Source organism: Bos indicus, chromosome 8 (genome assembly GCF_029378745.1).
Source record: "Bos indicus isolate NIAB-ARS_2022 breed Sahiwal x Tharparkar chromosome 8, NIAB-ARS_B.indTharparkar_mat_pri_1.0, whole genome shotgun sequence".
Taxonomy (NCBI): Eukaryota; Metazoa; Chordata; class Mammalia; order Artiodactyla; family Bovidae; genus Bos; species Bos indicus.
In genome coordinates this window covers 63,939,010-63,954,874 of record NC_091767.1, presented here as the reverse complement: position 1 = coordinate 63,954,874, position 15,865 = coordinate 63,939,010, and the positions used below count along the sequence as shown (strand labels likewise).

General features: G+C 46.7%; 1 protein-coding gene across 3 annotated transcripts in view; it reads right to left on the bottom strand.

Moving 5' to 3' along the window:
• COL15A1 (collagen type XV alpha 1 chain) overlaps positions 1-15,865 on the bottom strand; it is a 103,372-nt gene that overhangs the window by 22,082 nt on the left and 65,425 nt on the right. For all 3 annotated transcript variants that reach the window (XM_070794824.1, XM_019966268.2, XM_019966269.2), the window contains 10 exons: positions 13,816-13,851; positions 13,258-13,398; positions 13,014-13,079; positions 12,172-12,207; positions 11,983-12,066; positions 10,493-10,558; positions 8,072-8,107; positions 5,489-5,551; positions 3,025-3,093; positions 2,884-2,919 (listed from right to left, as the gene is read on the bottom strand). In XM_070794824.1, the coding sequence (XP_070650925.1) occupies positions 2,884-2,919; positions 3,025-3,093; positions 5,489-5,551; positions 8,072-8,107; positions 10,493-10,558; positions 11,983-12,066; positions 12,172-12,207; positions 13,014-13,079; positions 13,258-13,398; positions 13,816-13,851 (633 nt within the window). The remainder of the gene's footprint in view (positions 1-2,883; positions 2,920-3,024; positions 3,094-5,488; positions 5,552-8,071; positions 8,108-10,492; positions 10,559-11,982; positions 12,067-12,171; positions 12,208-13,013; positions 13,080-13,257; positions 13,399-13,815; positions 13,852-15,865) is intronic.

Here is a 15,865-nt window from a genome sequence, read left to right as displayed (position 1 = left end):
CCTGACCCAAGGATGGAATGCAAGTCTCCTATGTCTCCTGCATTGGCAGGTGGGTTCTTTATCACTAGCACCATTTGGGAAGCCCTGCTGCTGCTGCTGCTGCTAAGTCGCTTCAGTCGTGTCCGACTCTGTGCGACCCCATAGATGGCAGCCTACCAGGCTCCCCGTCCCTGGGATTCTCCAGGCAAGAACACTGGAGTGGGTTGCCATTTCCTTCTCCAGTGCATGAAAGTGAAAAGTGAAAGTGAAGTCGCTCAGCCGTGTCTGACTCTTAGCAACCCCATGGACTGCAGCCCACCAGGCTCCTCCATCCATGGGATTTTCCAGGCAAGAGTACTGGAGTGGGGTGCCATCACCTTCTCCGTTGGGAAGCCCTAGTAAGTGGTTAACCAGTGGTTAACACAAAATTCTCCCAGTCTGCCCTAGCCTGCAGCTAGGACCAAGGATGCCTCTCCAGGGCATCCATTCTGCCTGACTTAAGGGACCAAACTTCCAGATAATCAAGCTGGATTTAGAAAAGGCAGAGGAACCAGAGATCAAATTGCCAACATCCACTGGATCATCGAAAAAGCAAGAGAGTTCCAGAAAAATATCTTCTGCTTTATTGACTACACCAAAGCCTGTGACTGTGTGGATCACAACAAACTGTGGAAAATTCTTCAAGAGATGGGAATACCAGACTACCTTACCTGCCTCCTGAGAAATCTATATGCAAGTCAAGAAGCAACAGTTAGAACTGGACATGGAAGAACAGACTGGTTCCAAATCAGGAAAGGAGTACATCAAGGTTGTATATTGTCACCCTGCTTATTTAACTTATATGCAGAATACATCATGTGAAATGCCAGGCTGGATGAAGCACAAGCTGGAATCAAGATTGCTGGGAGAAATATCAATAACCTCAGATATGCAGATGACACCACCCTTATGGCAGAAAACAAAGAACTAAAAAGCCTCTTGATGAAAGTGAAAGAGGAGAGTGAAAAAGTTGGCTTAAAACTCAGCATTCAGAAAACTAAGATCATGGCATCTAGTCCCATCACTTCATGGCAAATAGATGGGTAAACAATGGAAAAAGTGACAGACTTTATTTTCTTGGGTCCAAAATCACTGCAGTTGGTGACTACAGCCTTGAAATTAAAAGACACTTGCTCCTTGGAAGAAAAGCTATGACCAACCTAGACAGCATATTAAAAAGCAGAGACATTACTTTGCCAACAAAAGTCTGTCTAGTCAAAACTGTGGTTTTTCCAGTAGTCATGTATGGATGTGATTTGGACTATAAAGAAAGCTGAGCGCCAAAGAATTGATGCGTTTGAACTGTGGTGTTGGAGAAGACTCTTGAGAGTCCCTTGGACTGAAAGGAGATCCAACCAGTCCATCCTAAAGGAAATCAGTCCTGAATATTCATTGGAAGGACTGATGCTGAAACTCCAATACTTTGGCCACCTCATGTGAAGAACCGACTCATTTGAAAATACCCTGATGCTGGGAAAGATTGAGGGCAGGAGGAGAAGGGGATGACAGAGGATGAGATGGTTAGATGGCATCACTGACTTGATGGACATAAGTTTGAGCAAGCTTTGGGAGTTGGTGATGGACAGGGAAGCCTGGTGTGTTGCAGTCCATGGGGTTGCAAAGAGTCGGACAGCACTGAGCAACTGAACTGAAGGGACCAAAGGCCTTAGAAAGTCCTTTGAAGGCTGCACCTTGGAGTTTACGCACCATTCATCAAGGACATGTGCCTGTTAGAGTACTGTGAGGTCCTTTCTCCCCAGTCCAGAGATCCAGCTTCAAACAAACCCCACATTCAAATCCCAGTGTGCAATTCCTCAGCCCCAAATGTTTCAGAAGAATGAAGGCGTTCACAGGAGGCAGTGAGGTGTGCTGGGAAAAACTAGGACACAGACTCTGACAACTTCGGTTCAAATTCCCGCTTGTTATTAACAAGCTGTGTGGCAGTGGGCAAGTTACTTAACTGCTTTGACCTCAGTTTCCTGGTCTATAAAATGGGCATTCTGACATTCACCGCTCAGGGTGGTGAAAATTAAATGAGATGATCTGTGTTGAAGCATCACTGTCCAACCCATGGTGGATGTTGCATAAGTTTTCTTTGTTCTTTGAGGAGAAATATATGACAGGGAAGTTTAGGGTTCATCTGGAGAGAACTGGTAGTTTAAAACTGCTCAGAAGCCTGAATGAGTTATAGGTTCCTGGAGCAATAAAGCAAGAAAGGCCCAATCATGTCATTCAGTACTCAGTCAACATCCTCAATTGCAGTTGGGAAAACAGAAGCCCAGAGAGAGAAGAGGACTTGTCTGAGCTCATACAGCAAATGAGCAGCAGATCTAAGACCAGAAGCCAAAAGGCCCAGGTTGCCTGGGCAATGGTAGTCTATAGCTGGCAAAATCCATGGCACAACTGTGGGGCTCACCACCATCTGCTTCCCCACTTCCTTCTGGACACACAGCTCCCCCACCACTCACCCCACTGCCTCCTGCATCAGTGGAGGCCAGAGGTGGAACTCATCATCTTCCATGGTCTGTCCCCTCCCCAAGCTTGGCCTGCCAGCTGGAAGATGCCAGTGTGAATCTGAATCCACCAGACAGTGAAGTCACAGGACACAAGCATCATGGGCTTCCGAGTCACTGCTTGGAGGGGAGATACCCAACTGGCAACCACCACAGTGGATTTTGTAAAACTCAGAACTAAGCCACGACTATGCTAAACCACTGAGATTTTATTTAATTACAATCAGCCTACCCTTGATACATTGATACACACACACATTGCCATATCATTATTTTCATAACTCAATCTAGTTGAGCCAAAGTACGATAAATGCTTCAAACCCCAGTTTAGGGGTAACATGCTCTGGCTTACCATTGGTCCCGGGGCTCCGTGCTCTCCAGGTTCACCCTAAAACAGGAAGACAAATGTCACTCAGATGAACACAGTCAGCAGCAGAAACAAAGATGAGATTTGAAGCAGACATGTGGTTTCAGGGTCTGGTAGAATAATTACCTTTTGGCCCCTCAGCCTTTCCAGAGGAATATCCCCCGTCAGGATGGCACCTGGCTCTCCCTTCTCACCCTGTAATTCAGAGAACCTTTTGATGAAGTTGGGCCTCACCTCGCCACCTTATCCACAAGCTCACCACCATTTCTTTGGCCTTCAAATCGCCTCTCCAACCCCCCTGCCCTGACATGACCTCTTGCTGAAATATTGCACAGCCTCCTAAGTGGTTAAATATCGTCTACTCTGTTGCCTCCATGTACTTCAGTTACTGTCTGAAAGCACAGGTTGGGGTCCTGCAAGCCCCTCCAAGGCTCCTGCTGCTGCCTGCTCAGCATCCCCACCTTAATCCTCCAGGAACCTCAATCCTCAAGGTCCACCCCACCTCTGGCTGTATGCTCCCCGCTAAGAACCTCTGGCTCCTAACATTAATATATCTGGTGGCTTGTGCTCCTAACAGCTCAACTTGAGATCTGTTCTCGCCTAAAATCCTTATTCTTGTTAAAATATCTAAAATTGGGAAAGCCATGAGAGCATGATCGGTGGAGGCCTCTGTCAACACAGGGGTCCTGAGTCTCTATGTGGAATTTTGCCTCCAAGCTCCAGGCTCCTGTACAAACACTCACCTGATCAGGCAAAGTTATCTCAGTTGCTGGGACACAGGGGGGATGGGGAGACTGGTGGCAGGGACACAGAATCCTGCCCCCAATTCTGTACTCTGTAGGGCTACCTACCACCCAGGAGGCTTTCAAGAAGATATATGTTCAGAGAAAGGCCAGGGAAAGGAGCCATTCAAGGCTCTGGCTCCGAACTTCGATGCTGGCCCCTGAAAAGCTGGGCTGAACCACACGAAAGTCTTCCTTCAACAGGGCTGGAAGCAGCCAGGGCAGTGGCGCCAAAGCAATCCGAGCAGCCTCTCCTCTCTGTCCCCCAGGCCCACACTTGATATTTGGATCTTACCACTCAACTGGTGAGGAAAAGCGGTCCTGAGCACGCCAGCAGCAAGAAGAAGCAAGCACAAAAGCATTAGAGGTAAAGCCAGAGAAAGTGCGTTTGCCGCTGGGGTCAGAGCAGAGCTGTCTGGGTGTTCCTCCCAGTTTTCAAGGGGGATAGGGCAGGGATGGCAAGTAGGTCCTTCTTGATCCGCCTGAACTTGCCACATGGAAAACAGAGTGTTTAAGGCAAGAGCTAATCGGATTTGACCAGGTCTCCTCGCAAGCCAGAGCTGCCCTGGCCCCACACCCTCTCTGCAGGCCCGAGGCAGCAAAAGGCACCCCAAGACAAGGTCTCATGTAGTGTTAAACTCAGACCCAGCACACTGAACCCGCCGCCCCCTGGACTGTGGTCCAACAGACACTGGAGACTCTCTCCACTTCCTTGGGGTTAGTGTGAAATGGTTTGGGAAGGAAGGAAAGAGAGTAGCTAATGGTCCTTTCTCTTAGAGATGCACCCACCTTCCCTGACACCCCAAGGCAGGCTCAGGGTTTCTCCTGCTGGCTTTGTACAGACTCCCGTTACAGCAATAACCAGTCTCTCTGTGGCTCTCTGCATGTCTGTTCCTCACATCTTATCTCACTGTTCCTAGCGCCTAGCAAAGGAACCTGGCTGGTATATCAAAGGGAATGGATGTAAGCAGGATGAGTATATAAATGGATGGATGGACAGACGAGTCCAATGCAGAGTCACGTCAGTCTGTGTATGAAAATGTTACTCTCCCCTTACCTATAAAAACCAACTGGGAAACCAATTCTAAGGCAAATGTGGAAAGGTACAAAGATCATTTCAACGTCCTAGAAATCTCAGGAAGTGCTCTGCATGCTAAATATTTATCCCAAAACTTCTGGACCAAGACTGCTAACCAACTGCAGAATGCCCCAGCTTATAATAATCATAATAATATAATAGCATAATAAGAATTTCTAAATGTTAGCATTCATTGCATTCATTACTCATACATCCTTTCATCCAGCAAATATTTTGAGTGCCATTCATGTATCAGGCACAGTGCTAAGTACTGGAGCCACAGAAAGGAAAGTGGATGTGCCTGCCCTCAGGGAGTGCATATCATAATGTGAGAGCCCGGCGGAGGCATAGACCGAGCACGGAACTCATGGGAAGAGCATTCAGGGGAGTCTTGGCTGAGTTCTCTTTCCAACTATGATGAGCATCTATTTCTCCATGCACCGCACCTGCACCCTGGAGGAATCTTGAGATCAGGAAAGTTAACAGCTGGGGAGTGACTGCTACAAGACACAGTGTTTCTTCCAACATGATGAAACTGTTCTATAATTAGGTAGTGGTGGTGGCTGCACGACCTTGCAACTATACTAAAAATCACCGAATTTCACAATTGAAAGGGGTGCATTTTATGGTACCTGAGTTATATCTCAAACTTTAAAAAAGTTAACAGCTACTTTCAACCCACTTGAAATATTTAGCAAATTCTCCCACCCACACACCTGGCCCTTCTTACCTGTTCTCCTTTTAGTCCTGGAAATCCAGGTACGCCAGTGTCACCTTTTGGACCTCTTGGGCCCTAGAAGGAGTTATTGGAGAGTATTTGGTTGTTTGTTAAAATTAAAATGCTTTAACTAAACAAAGGTTTCTTTCTTTTTCCTCCAAAAGTAAAAGAACACAGAGTGTCAGTGGAAGTCACAGTTACGATGTTTTCCTAATTTTAAGTGGTCTGGAAATTGTGGTCTGGGGGAGGAAGACAGCATCGAGTGTTAGGAGCCCTAGAGGCCCCATTTCTCTTTGAACTATGGTTTCCTCCAATGGGCATCACTGAAACGGCCTTGCCTGCTGCCTCTGCTCACCCATGGGTCCTTGGGGCTGTCCTGCAGCCCACTTGCCCCATCATCCATCCTCCATGATTCCCACCCCTTCTCTGGCTCCCCACTACCTAAGGAATGGGATCCAGACACCCTAGTCTGACATCCAAAGTAATCCCAGCTGGTCTTGGCACTTCATCTTCCACTCCCGTCGCTCCACCAGGGGCGAGCCTGTCCCCTTAGCCTCTCTGCACCCACCCCCAACCCCCACCAATGCCTCCACTATTCCCTCTGCAGAACCAAATTCTGCACATCCGGTGAGAGGTGACCTCGTCTCAACTCCAACAGACACTTAAGATCTGCGACAATGACTCACACAGCCAGACGTCTGTCCCCAAAAAGAGTTTCAACACTTTTTATGTAATTTAGCTTTTCACAAGTCCCTTTCTTCTGGGTTAATGCAGTGGTCCTCAAATAGTTGTTATTTTTTAGCAGTGAAATTCTTTTCATTCCTTTTTTCAAGTAAAGTCTTAAACAAAAGCCCAGTATATAAAATACATCAGATGGAGTCTTGTCAGTGCCCTGGATCCTGCTTACTTGGCCCCCTCCTTACTCTTCAAGTGGTCCCAAAGGCTCCTCTGAGAAGCCCAAGGCTCCCTCGGGAACACAGAACTAGTCATTCAGAGGCAAATGTGTCTGGGACATGCTCTGGTTTTGGAGAAGCCAAGCTGGGCCTGGAGCTCAGAGGTCTCGCCTCCTCTTCCTAACTAAGAGGTCTTCCCTGTGGCTGTCACTCTCTCCTGTTTTTTAATGTCAAGTTCTCCTGTATTTTCAGTGTCAGCATAGCATATGCTCCTTTAAAAAAATAGAAAACCTCAGAAATATAAAAAAGTAGAATAAGAAACCACTTATAATTCTACCATCAATGACAAATCCCCATTACATTTTTTGATAAATTTCCCTCACCTATCCTGGAAGCAGCACACACATCACCAGCGGCATTTAGGCCTTTTCATGACTGCACTATACAGAGCAATGGTGCAGATTTCACTCTGGAGCCTTGGGCTTCAGAGCAGACGCAAGCATTTAGACTCAACTGATCACTTCCTACACAGAGATGCACTTTCACCTTCCACGGTGGAAGCCCCATAGCATGGTGCACACAGACTGCTAATTACTGGACTTGCAGGCTCTGATTCCCCCCTTTCGGTCCCCCATCACCACCATCCTCTCTCTCTAGGAATTTTATCTACTTTGACTCTCAGTTCAGTTCAGTTCAGTCGCTCAGTTGTGTCTGACTCTTTGCGACGCCATGAACTGCAGCATGCCTCCCTGTCCATCACCAGCTCCAGGAGTTTACCCAACCTCATGTCCATTGAGTCAGTGATGCCATCCAACCATCTCATCCTCTGTCATTCCCTTCTTCTCCTATACTCAATCTTTCCCAGCATCAGGGTCTTTTCAAATGAGTCAGGTCTTCACATCAGGTGGCCAAAATATTGGAGTTTCAGCTTCAACATCAGTCCTTCCAATGAACATCCAGGGCTGATCTCCTTTAGGATGGACTGGTTGGATCTCCTTGCAGTCCAAGGGACTCTCAAGAGTCTTCTCCAACACCACAGTTCAAAAGCATCAATTCTTCCGTGCTCAGCTTTCTTTATAGTCCAACTCTCACATCCATACATGACTACTGGAAAAACCATAGCCTTGACTAGACAGACCTTTGTTGACAAGGTAATGTCTCTGCTTTTTAATATGCTGTCTATATTGTTCATTACTTTCCTTCCAAGGAGTGACTGTCTTTTAATTTCTTGGCTGCAATCACTATCTGCAGTGATTTTGGAGCCCAGAAAAATAAAGTCAGCCACTGTTTCCACTGTTTCCCCATCTATTTGCCACTCTGACGCTAGCTACCTGAAATGACTGATTGATCTACTCGCATTTATAGGAAGCTAACCATGGGCTCCAACTCTGACTCTGGCTGGCCTAGGCTAGAAAGAGATGAACAAGACCCCACCCTCTGCAAGCTGATCATGGTACAGTTGAGGAAAAAAGAATAGGGGCATAAGTAACTGTTATTCAAGGCAGAAAAGAGGTGAAAATAAAGCCCTTTTAGACTCAAAGGTGGGAACAATCACTCTAGGTGGGGGCAAGTAGGAAAGACTACATGAGCAAGAACTACTAGAGCTCAGCTGGGCAGATAGAGAGGAACAGCATTCCAGGTGGGAGGAACAGAATGTACATAGCCACAGGGCACAAAGGAAGATGGCTACCATGGTACTCACTGGGAATCCTGGCAGCCCAGGCATGCCCTCGGGGCCCTGTGACACAGAAAGACAAAGAGGCAGCTCAGGAGCAGCACTTCCAGGCCAGCAGGAACCTGCACCCCAGGGGCTCACTTCCTCTGCTGCTGCTAAGTCGCTTCAGTCGTGTCCGACTCTGTGCGACTCCATAGACGGCAGCCCACCAGGCTCCCCCGTCCCCGGGACTCTCCAGGCAAGAACACACTTCCTCTAGCACCTCCCAAAGGCCCAAGCATGTCCCCACCCAGTGGGACTCAAGACCCATTCCATAGGGGGAGGAACCATGCAGTCACACAGCTAGTTGGCACGGAGCCAGGAAATGCCCAGAAGCCTGGAGCCTCTGCACCCCCAGTCAGGACTTGGGGCTCCGTAAGTCCCAGCCTCCCCCACCCCCAACCACTCCTCCTCCTTCTCGACCTCAGAAACCCCTGGGGGCAATGAATGCAGTGCTTGACCTTCACAAATATTCTCAGAAGTTCCCCAACTCTGAGGGGTGGGCCCCAAGGGTGTGCTGGGGTATTTGGGGTTAGATGTGGGGGCAGTTGGTGAGACTCAGTTCTCTTCCCTCAGCGAGAGGGATTATTTTAAATGGCCAGTGGCTTTAAAGGCTCTAGGAAACAAAATTTGTGGTTCACTCCACATGGTGCCAGGACACTTTTTCCTCCAAGCCCAGCTACCCACATACCTATTAAAGGCGTAAGAGTTTGGCAGAATATACATACAGAGATATAACTGAACGACAACAACTTTCCCAATGCACAGTCATCCCCGCGTATCCGAGGGGTACGGGTTTCAGGATCCTCTGTGGATACCAAAATCCTCAGATGCTCAAGCCCCTTACATAAAATGGTCAGCATATAACCAATATACATACCCCATATACTTTAAATCATCTCTAGATTACTTATAATACCTAATACAATGTAAAAGCTATGTAAACAGTTGCCAGCAGGCAGCAAATTCAAGTTTTGCTTTTTAAAACTTTCTGGATTTTTTTTCAGTCTTTTTTTTAATCCAAGGTTGGTTGAATATGTAGATGCAGAAGCAACAGGTACAAAGGACTATATACTAATATATATATATATATATATAGTGTACAGACGAAAAGTGATGAAAGTGAAAGTCGCTCAGTCATGTTTGACTCTTTGCAACCCCATGGACTGTACAGTCCATGGAATTCTCCAGGCCAGAATAGTGGAGTGGGTAGCTATTCCCTTCTCCAGGGGATCTTCCCAAACCAGAGATTGATATAATGGAGTGGAAAAGCGTAAGGGTGTAATGGGGAGGGAACTATCTGAATAGGAAAACCTTGATCCTCCCTTAGAGATACCCTTGAAGGCCTGGATTTGCCAAAGAGAAAGCCAGGGATTGAGACAGAAAGAAGATTCTTGGGGTGGGAAAAAGAGAAGGGGTGCGGGCAGACAAGGCCCAAGGACTCAGAAAAGAGATGCCAATTCTTAGATCTTAGGCTGTGTTTTGCTTTAGAATTAAGCCACCTAATGCTCTAAACTTCCAATAATTAGAAGAAAACTTTGGGAAATGACTTTTGCTTCTTTGCTTTAGGGTTTGCTTATTGGGGTGTTTTGGGTAGTTCTAGCAGAAATCAAGGAAAGGGAGCCCCATTAAATGTAGGGAAGAGACAGTGAAACGACCCACGAACAGAGGCACCCGGCAGGAGACACTGGCTCTAAAGGAATCTCTCAGATATTTGGTTTCAGGATATATATTGCAAGAGCCTTGGGGAGAGAGCTGAGTTTTCCCCAGGATGTGGATGGCAGGGGTTCAGGCCAACCCCACTGGGGACTGGGAACCCAAAGCTTTCAAGGCCAGAGCTCTTTCCTCTCTCCCCAGCTGTCACCAGCAGATGCAGAAGATGCAGTGGAAATCCACCCCCCGGGCTGCAGGAGGAAGCTTCCTTCCTCTGAGGTCCTACTATGTCACAAACTGACTCTGTGGACTTGAAGAAATGAGGTAGCTTCTTTGTGTATTCCTGATCTCTAAACGGGGCCAGGAAGACTGAAGCCAGTCACATTCCCTCCTCATGTGCCAGTTTCCCCATTAGCAGTAGGCTCCTCCCCTTCTGGGAAATGAGACCACGTAAATAAAAGCAGGCCCAAAGCATTGCTCAGACGTCAATTAACTTGTTAGTTATGATTCTCTGATTTCCATTACACATATTTCTGATGCAAGGGACTGGAAGCTTCCACCGCATTGGACAAAACTCCCAGCACAATCAAATTAATGTTGCAGCAACTTCTCAGAGACACAAAGCTCTCTTTCCATTCTACTTTGAAACACTTAAGCTCTGTGCTTCAGGAGCCCAAAGATTCCAACCCACCCAACTTAGTTTCAACTGGGGCATCTGGGTAGGACCCTCATTCCAGGGCAGCTGTGGATACACACCGGAGGCCCGACGAGCTCAGGAATGTCCGAGAAATTCATGAATCCTTGGGTGATGTTGGTCAAAGACTGAAAAGAGAAAAATCAGACAAAGAGACAGAGGGTGGCACATATTCCACCTTTTCCTGGCACTGAGGCTTTAACTGAAGTCACCCTGCATGGCAGATGCAGGCGGAGACTGACAACACCCGCCCACTGCCAATACACACACTCCACCCACTTCTTAAGGTGGCACTGAGCCATATTATCACTTTTCTCTTTTGATTAATCTTAAAACTGCACGGTATATGAATGTCTTCTTTCTTGCATAATTTTAAATATTAAAATTTTATAAATTTTTAGAATTTAAAATATATACATGGTGAAGGAGATAATGAAGGACAGGGAAGCCTGGCAGGCTGCAGTCCATGGGGTCTCAAAGAGTTGGACATGAATGAGTGACTGAAACAATCAATATTATATGTATGTTATTAATATATAATTATAAATTAATAATAATATTAATACCTACAGAAAACAGTGTTTTTGGGGTGTATATGTGTGTTTTATGTGTATCTGTCCAAGTGGTTATTTTATATAAATGGTACCAGGCTATGTGTATTATTCTTCAACTTGCTTTTTTTACTCAATCATATGACATGGAGGTCTTTCCATGTGGAAATTTTCAGTATGAACATATTAGCACGTTGCCAAAGAGCTGTCTAAAGGGACTGTACAATTTATACTTCCAACAAAGAGATTTTTCTATTTCACCACATCCTTATCTACATTTGATATTTTTGAATTATACTTAAAAATCTATGTCATTGTTTTTTTCAGTTATTTGGGACTTTTTGTCTTTCTGTCATCTACTAGTATGATGTTATTTCTCTCATAAGCGCCATGATTTTTCACAAATGTGATGTTCTAATGTCCAGTGGGCTGCGATCGGGTCCCAGCCCACATCGCAGTCTTCTCTACAAATTTCCATCACTCTCCACATACCCCCAAGCCCATCAGCTCCCTGGGCCTTGGATACACCCATGTTTTTCTATTCTGTGCTTCGGTTCTGAGAGTTCCGACTCCTGAGTTCTGGAAGTCCTGTCCTCCACACCTACCTGGTAAATCCTGCTTAGCTTTCAAGTCCCTCTTTAAAGATACTTCTTCCAGAAAATCTGTCTTGATTTCTCATATTCTAAACCATCTTTCCTCCCTGGTTCCCCCACTTATGTTCCTTGCCTGTTGGTTACAGCTCTGTTACACTTATTTTCCTGACTGCAAATGCTGCCAACCAGAAGAGAGGGTTGGGGACACACTATGTGAGACAACAGAGGTATCACAGTAGGCACAGACAGATGGCCCACGCTGGCAGGTAGAAACTCCACCACCAGATGCCAGCTACACACCCCCTGCATAACTAGCAGCCCCGAAGGCGCCAAAGCTGTGGATAACCCTCCCTCCCCTTTAGCAAAGTCACAAAACACATAGCCATGCTCTGACCTGGTGATACTCACACTAGACAGGACCTCGATGCGCCCTGGTGGCCCCCTGGGCCCAGGGGGTCCCACAATGCTGGCTCCATCCATCCCTCTGTCACCCTGGATATAGCAGTGAAAGTGGGAAAAAATTCACTGTATATGGGTAATGCTCCTAGAACCGGGATGAAAACTTCTCTCACCCCTACTACAGATCTATGACCTCACCTTAGGTCCCCGGTCTCCTTTTTCTCCTTTGGGACCCTGGCAAAACAAACAAATATTCTTTGAATTTTTTTCTATTCACTTTGCCCACTTTCCATCTACCCTTCCGTCTTGCCATCTCTCCCTAAGCTCTCATAAGGATTTTATCCCTCATAAAGGTAGCAAAAGATGAAGGGCAAATTCCCCTTACAGAGTCAGAAGGAAGGAACATCTCAGACAGCAAGAGGAACAGAGGATTTCTCCCAGCACTGGCTGAGTGTCCTTTGACCCTGCACCTCAGAGCCCTCTGCATCTGGGGGATGGGGGAGGTCTTCCTATTCAATCATGGAGGGGGCAGTGATGCTCTCCTCTGTGGGGCTCAGCTCCTCCTGTACCAGTGTGCTCAGCTCTGGGTACCACTTGACAAACATAATGAGATCCTAGGGACTGGTCTTGAGAGAAATATCATAGTAGAAGATGGACCACACCTCCCTGGGGGAAGAGGTAGCGGGCAGGGGTACCTGTTAGGAGCATGGGATTCTGAAATGGGGCAAAGTGTGAGTCTTGAAAGGGCAGCAGAAAGGAGGCAATGAAGTAGAGATGCTTGATGGTTAGGGACTGTGGAGAGAGAGAGAAAGGTAATTTTCAAGTTTTCCCATATTATATCTTGTGCAAAACCTCTATGCTGTTCCTCAAAGAAACAAGCTATAAAGAGCACCTGGTCTCCCCACCGCACAGCTGGAAGCTGGAGGCTCAGAGAGTATGAATTATTGAAAGTAACAGAGCAGGACGGCACCCCACAGCTTCCCTGCTCCAGCATGACAGCATGACAATCCTCAAAGTGAAGGTTTCAAAAGTCAACCTACACTTGAAGCCGTTGGCCCAGAGATGGGCTCGTGTAAGTGCCTGATGCTTCCTGAGCCCTCGGTATCCTAGGGAAGGAAGAAGAATAATTTCAGATCTGACTCCCAGACACCTCCTTGTGCCAGGTATGGTGCTGGAAGCTGGGGCTCAGCAGGGAACCAGCAGCACCATGGCATCCAGTTAGCTGGCCTTTCCAGTTATCTGTAATGCACATTGCTCTTTAACCACAGGGATGAAGGAAAATACCTCAAATCCAAGTCCTGTTGTGCATCCAGGGCCTGGGGGCCCAGGGGGTCCAGGAGGCCCTGGGGGTCCCATGACCCCAGGAGCACCAACTTGTCCAGTTTTCCCTGGGGGTCCTGGTAAGCCTCTGTTGCCAGGATCACCCTGTGAGGAAGAGGACAGGCTGACTATCTAGTCTTGGGTTCATTCATGGAAGGAACAACATTCACACCTGAGTCAGAAAAATTGTTCTTTGAATTTCATTAGATGGATGGATTCTCTGATTGGTGCTGCTTAATGGTACAGAAACAGCCGTCTTGCCAACTGACATTTTACTTGGAGATAAGCTGACGGCGCTCACTGAATGCGTTTGGGTGGAGGGAGTGACAGAGGAGAGAACCTGGCAGGCTATTCAGTCTCCTCCAGCTCCAGATGTTCCGCCTTCCCCAAGCGGTTCCATCCAGATGTTTTTCTCTGATCCATGACATATACATGTTTCGTACTTCAGCCCAACAGTTCAATTATACTAAACCCAGAGAGACAGGAAGAAGGAAGAGAAAATTTTTCTTTTTCATCTTTTACCTTTTCACCAACTGAGCCATTAGGTCCTCTAGCTCCCTGAAAAAAAAATGATGGCTGATTATATATAATATAATAATATATCTTCCATTAGGTACGTTTAGAAGAAAATGCAGGATTACAGACACATAAGTAACAGGATGTTAAAATGGGACTCTTCCTGTGCAGTTTTGACTGATGTCTCAAACCCGAGCCCAATACAGTAATTGTGAGTTTGCCAGGCAGGTCATGCTGAAAGCTTGTGAAACCCATTTTTCAACCATTAGTTCATTACCTACCTCAAGACTGAAAAGCAGAAGTTGAAGATGAACCAGGGAAAGATTGTAAAGGAAGGATTTCCCTGGAAAGCTGTCAGTGTACTGAGTGGACCCTCTCCCCACCTTCCCAAGATGGAAGTAAAGGGGTGCCTATCCTCCTTGAAGCCAAGAAAAGGGGCTTCAAGAATTTGATATGTATTCCCTAGGCTTTTGGAGATATGTATATAATGGCTGACTCTCTTCTGGAAAAATCTAAAGAGCAAAAGCTGGCTGGAATAGCCCCAGAATTGAGTGGGAGGGTCTCTAAAACAGCTTATGTGTCCACCACCAATGGGGGCCATGGAAGAGGTTTTCTAGGGGGTTAGATGTGGATCCCGAGGTAAAGAGCCAGCTGTGAGTTCAAAGCAGAGGGGAGGACCAATGGGAGCTGATGGTCAGGCGTGGTCAGCCACAGGATACACTGCCCTGCATCAGAGGACTGCAGCTGGGGGCTCCCAGCAGGAGAACCTCCAAGGAGACCACCCCAAGCACGCTCAAGAGAAGAAGCCAGAAACCGCATGGCCACACAGAAGGCTCTCGACACCATAACAAAGCCACAGTCTAAGGCTGCGCCTTCTCCCAAACCCCTCTTCCCCTTTCTATATCAAATCCACAGAAGTGACAGAGTGGATAGTTAAACAGTCATGCTCAAAACTAAGATGGTGAGTGACACTTGAACCTGAAACAGTGAAGAATGCCAACGAGAAAACACGGGAAGCTGAAGCCAGAGGCTTCAGCCATGGAGACAAACCACAGGGAGAAAAATATCAGGTAAGGGAGGAGTGGAAGCCAAGAGCAGACTATGGCTCTGCTAGATAGAAGTTGACATTCCGGAGCTAGATAGCCATGGAGCCCTGGCCCTCTCCCCTCACCTTCCATTTTCACTACAAAAACAATAAGAGCTGTTTATTGAAACAATGGGATATGGCAGAGCCCCAGGTGGCTAGCAGACTCTGGGAGGTCCAAGGGTACCCCAAACACCTAAGATCAGCTGTTGAGGCACATCCTAGTCCTCCTGTCCTAAAACCTGCAGAAGTAGCTACCACCCAACTCGCCAGTACTTTGTATAAACAGAGGCAGAAAACAGATTAAAGAGGGATTCCGATTTCTAAAGCATAAACACACAAGCAAGAAACCCTACACATCTGAGCAAAAGCACACTCTGAAAGAGAACAGCATCAATCATGGAATGTCTCCTGAGGAAACAGAGCTAAGAACACAAACTAATCAGGACTCTAAGTAAATACTATATATTCTCAGGGAGAAAAGGGAGGATATTATTACAGCCAAGAAACAAGGACAAACTATTATGAAATAAGAACAGTGGTTAGAGAAAAAAAATCAATTAGAGATCTTAGACAAAGATATGTACCTGCTGAGAGGAAATACTCTATAGAAAGGTTGAATAACAGAACAGACATACTTAAAGAGAGAACCCCAGAGTGAACCCGGCTACTCTGTGGGGTGGCGGGAGGAGAGGAGTGCTTGCAGAAGGAAGTAGAGGTAACTGGGGTCCTGTGGCTTCCCTGCCTGCCAACCTGACCTGGGAAAAGCTAAGTGTGATCTTACATCCAGAGCAGAAACAGAAAGAATTGGGTTCCAGTTTTGCTGCCCAACCTGCAGGCTACAGTTTCTGTGTCTGTTTTTCTTGGGTGTGACCAGCCACCATCGTCTGCAATGCAGACGATGAAATTTGTCTGCAATGCAATTGCATCGATGCAATTTGTCTTTGAAGGAAGTACCATCCTTATGTATTT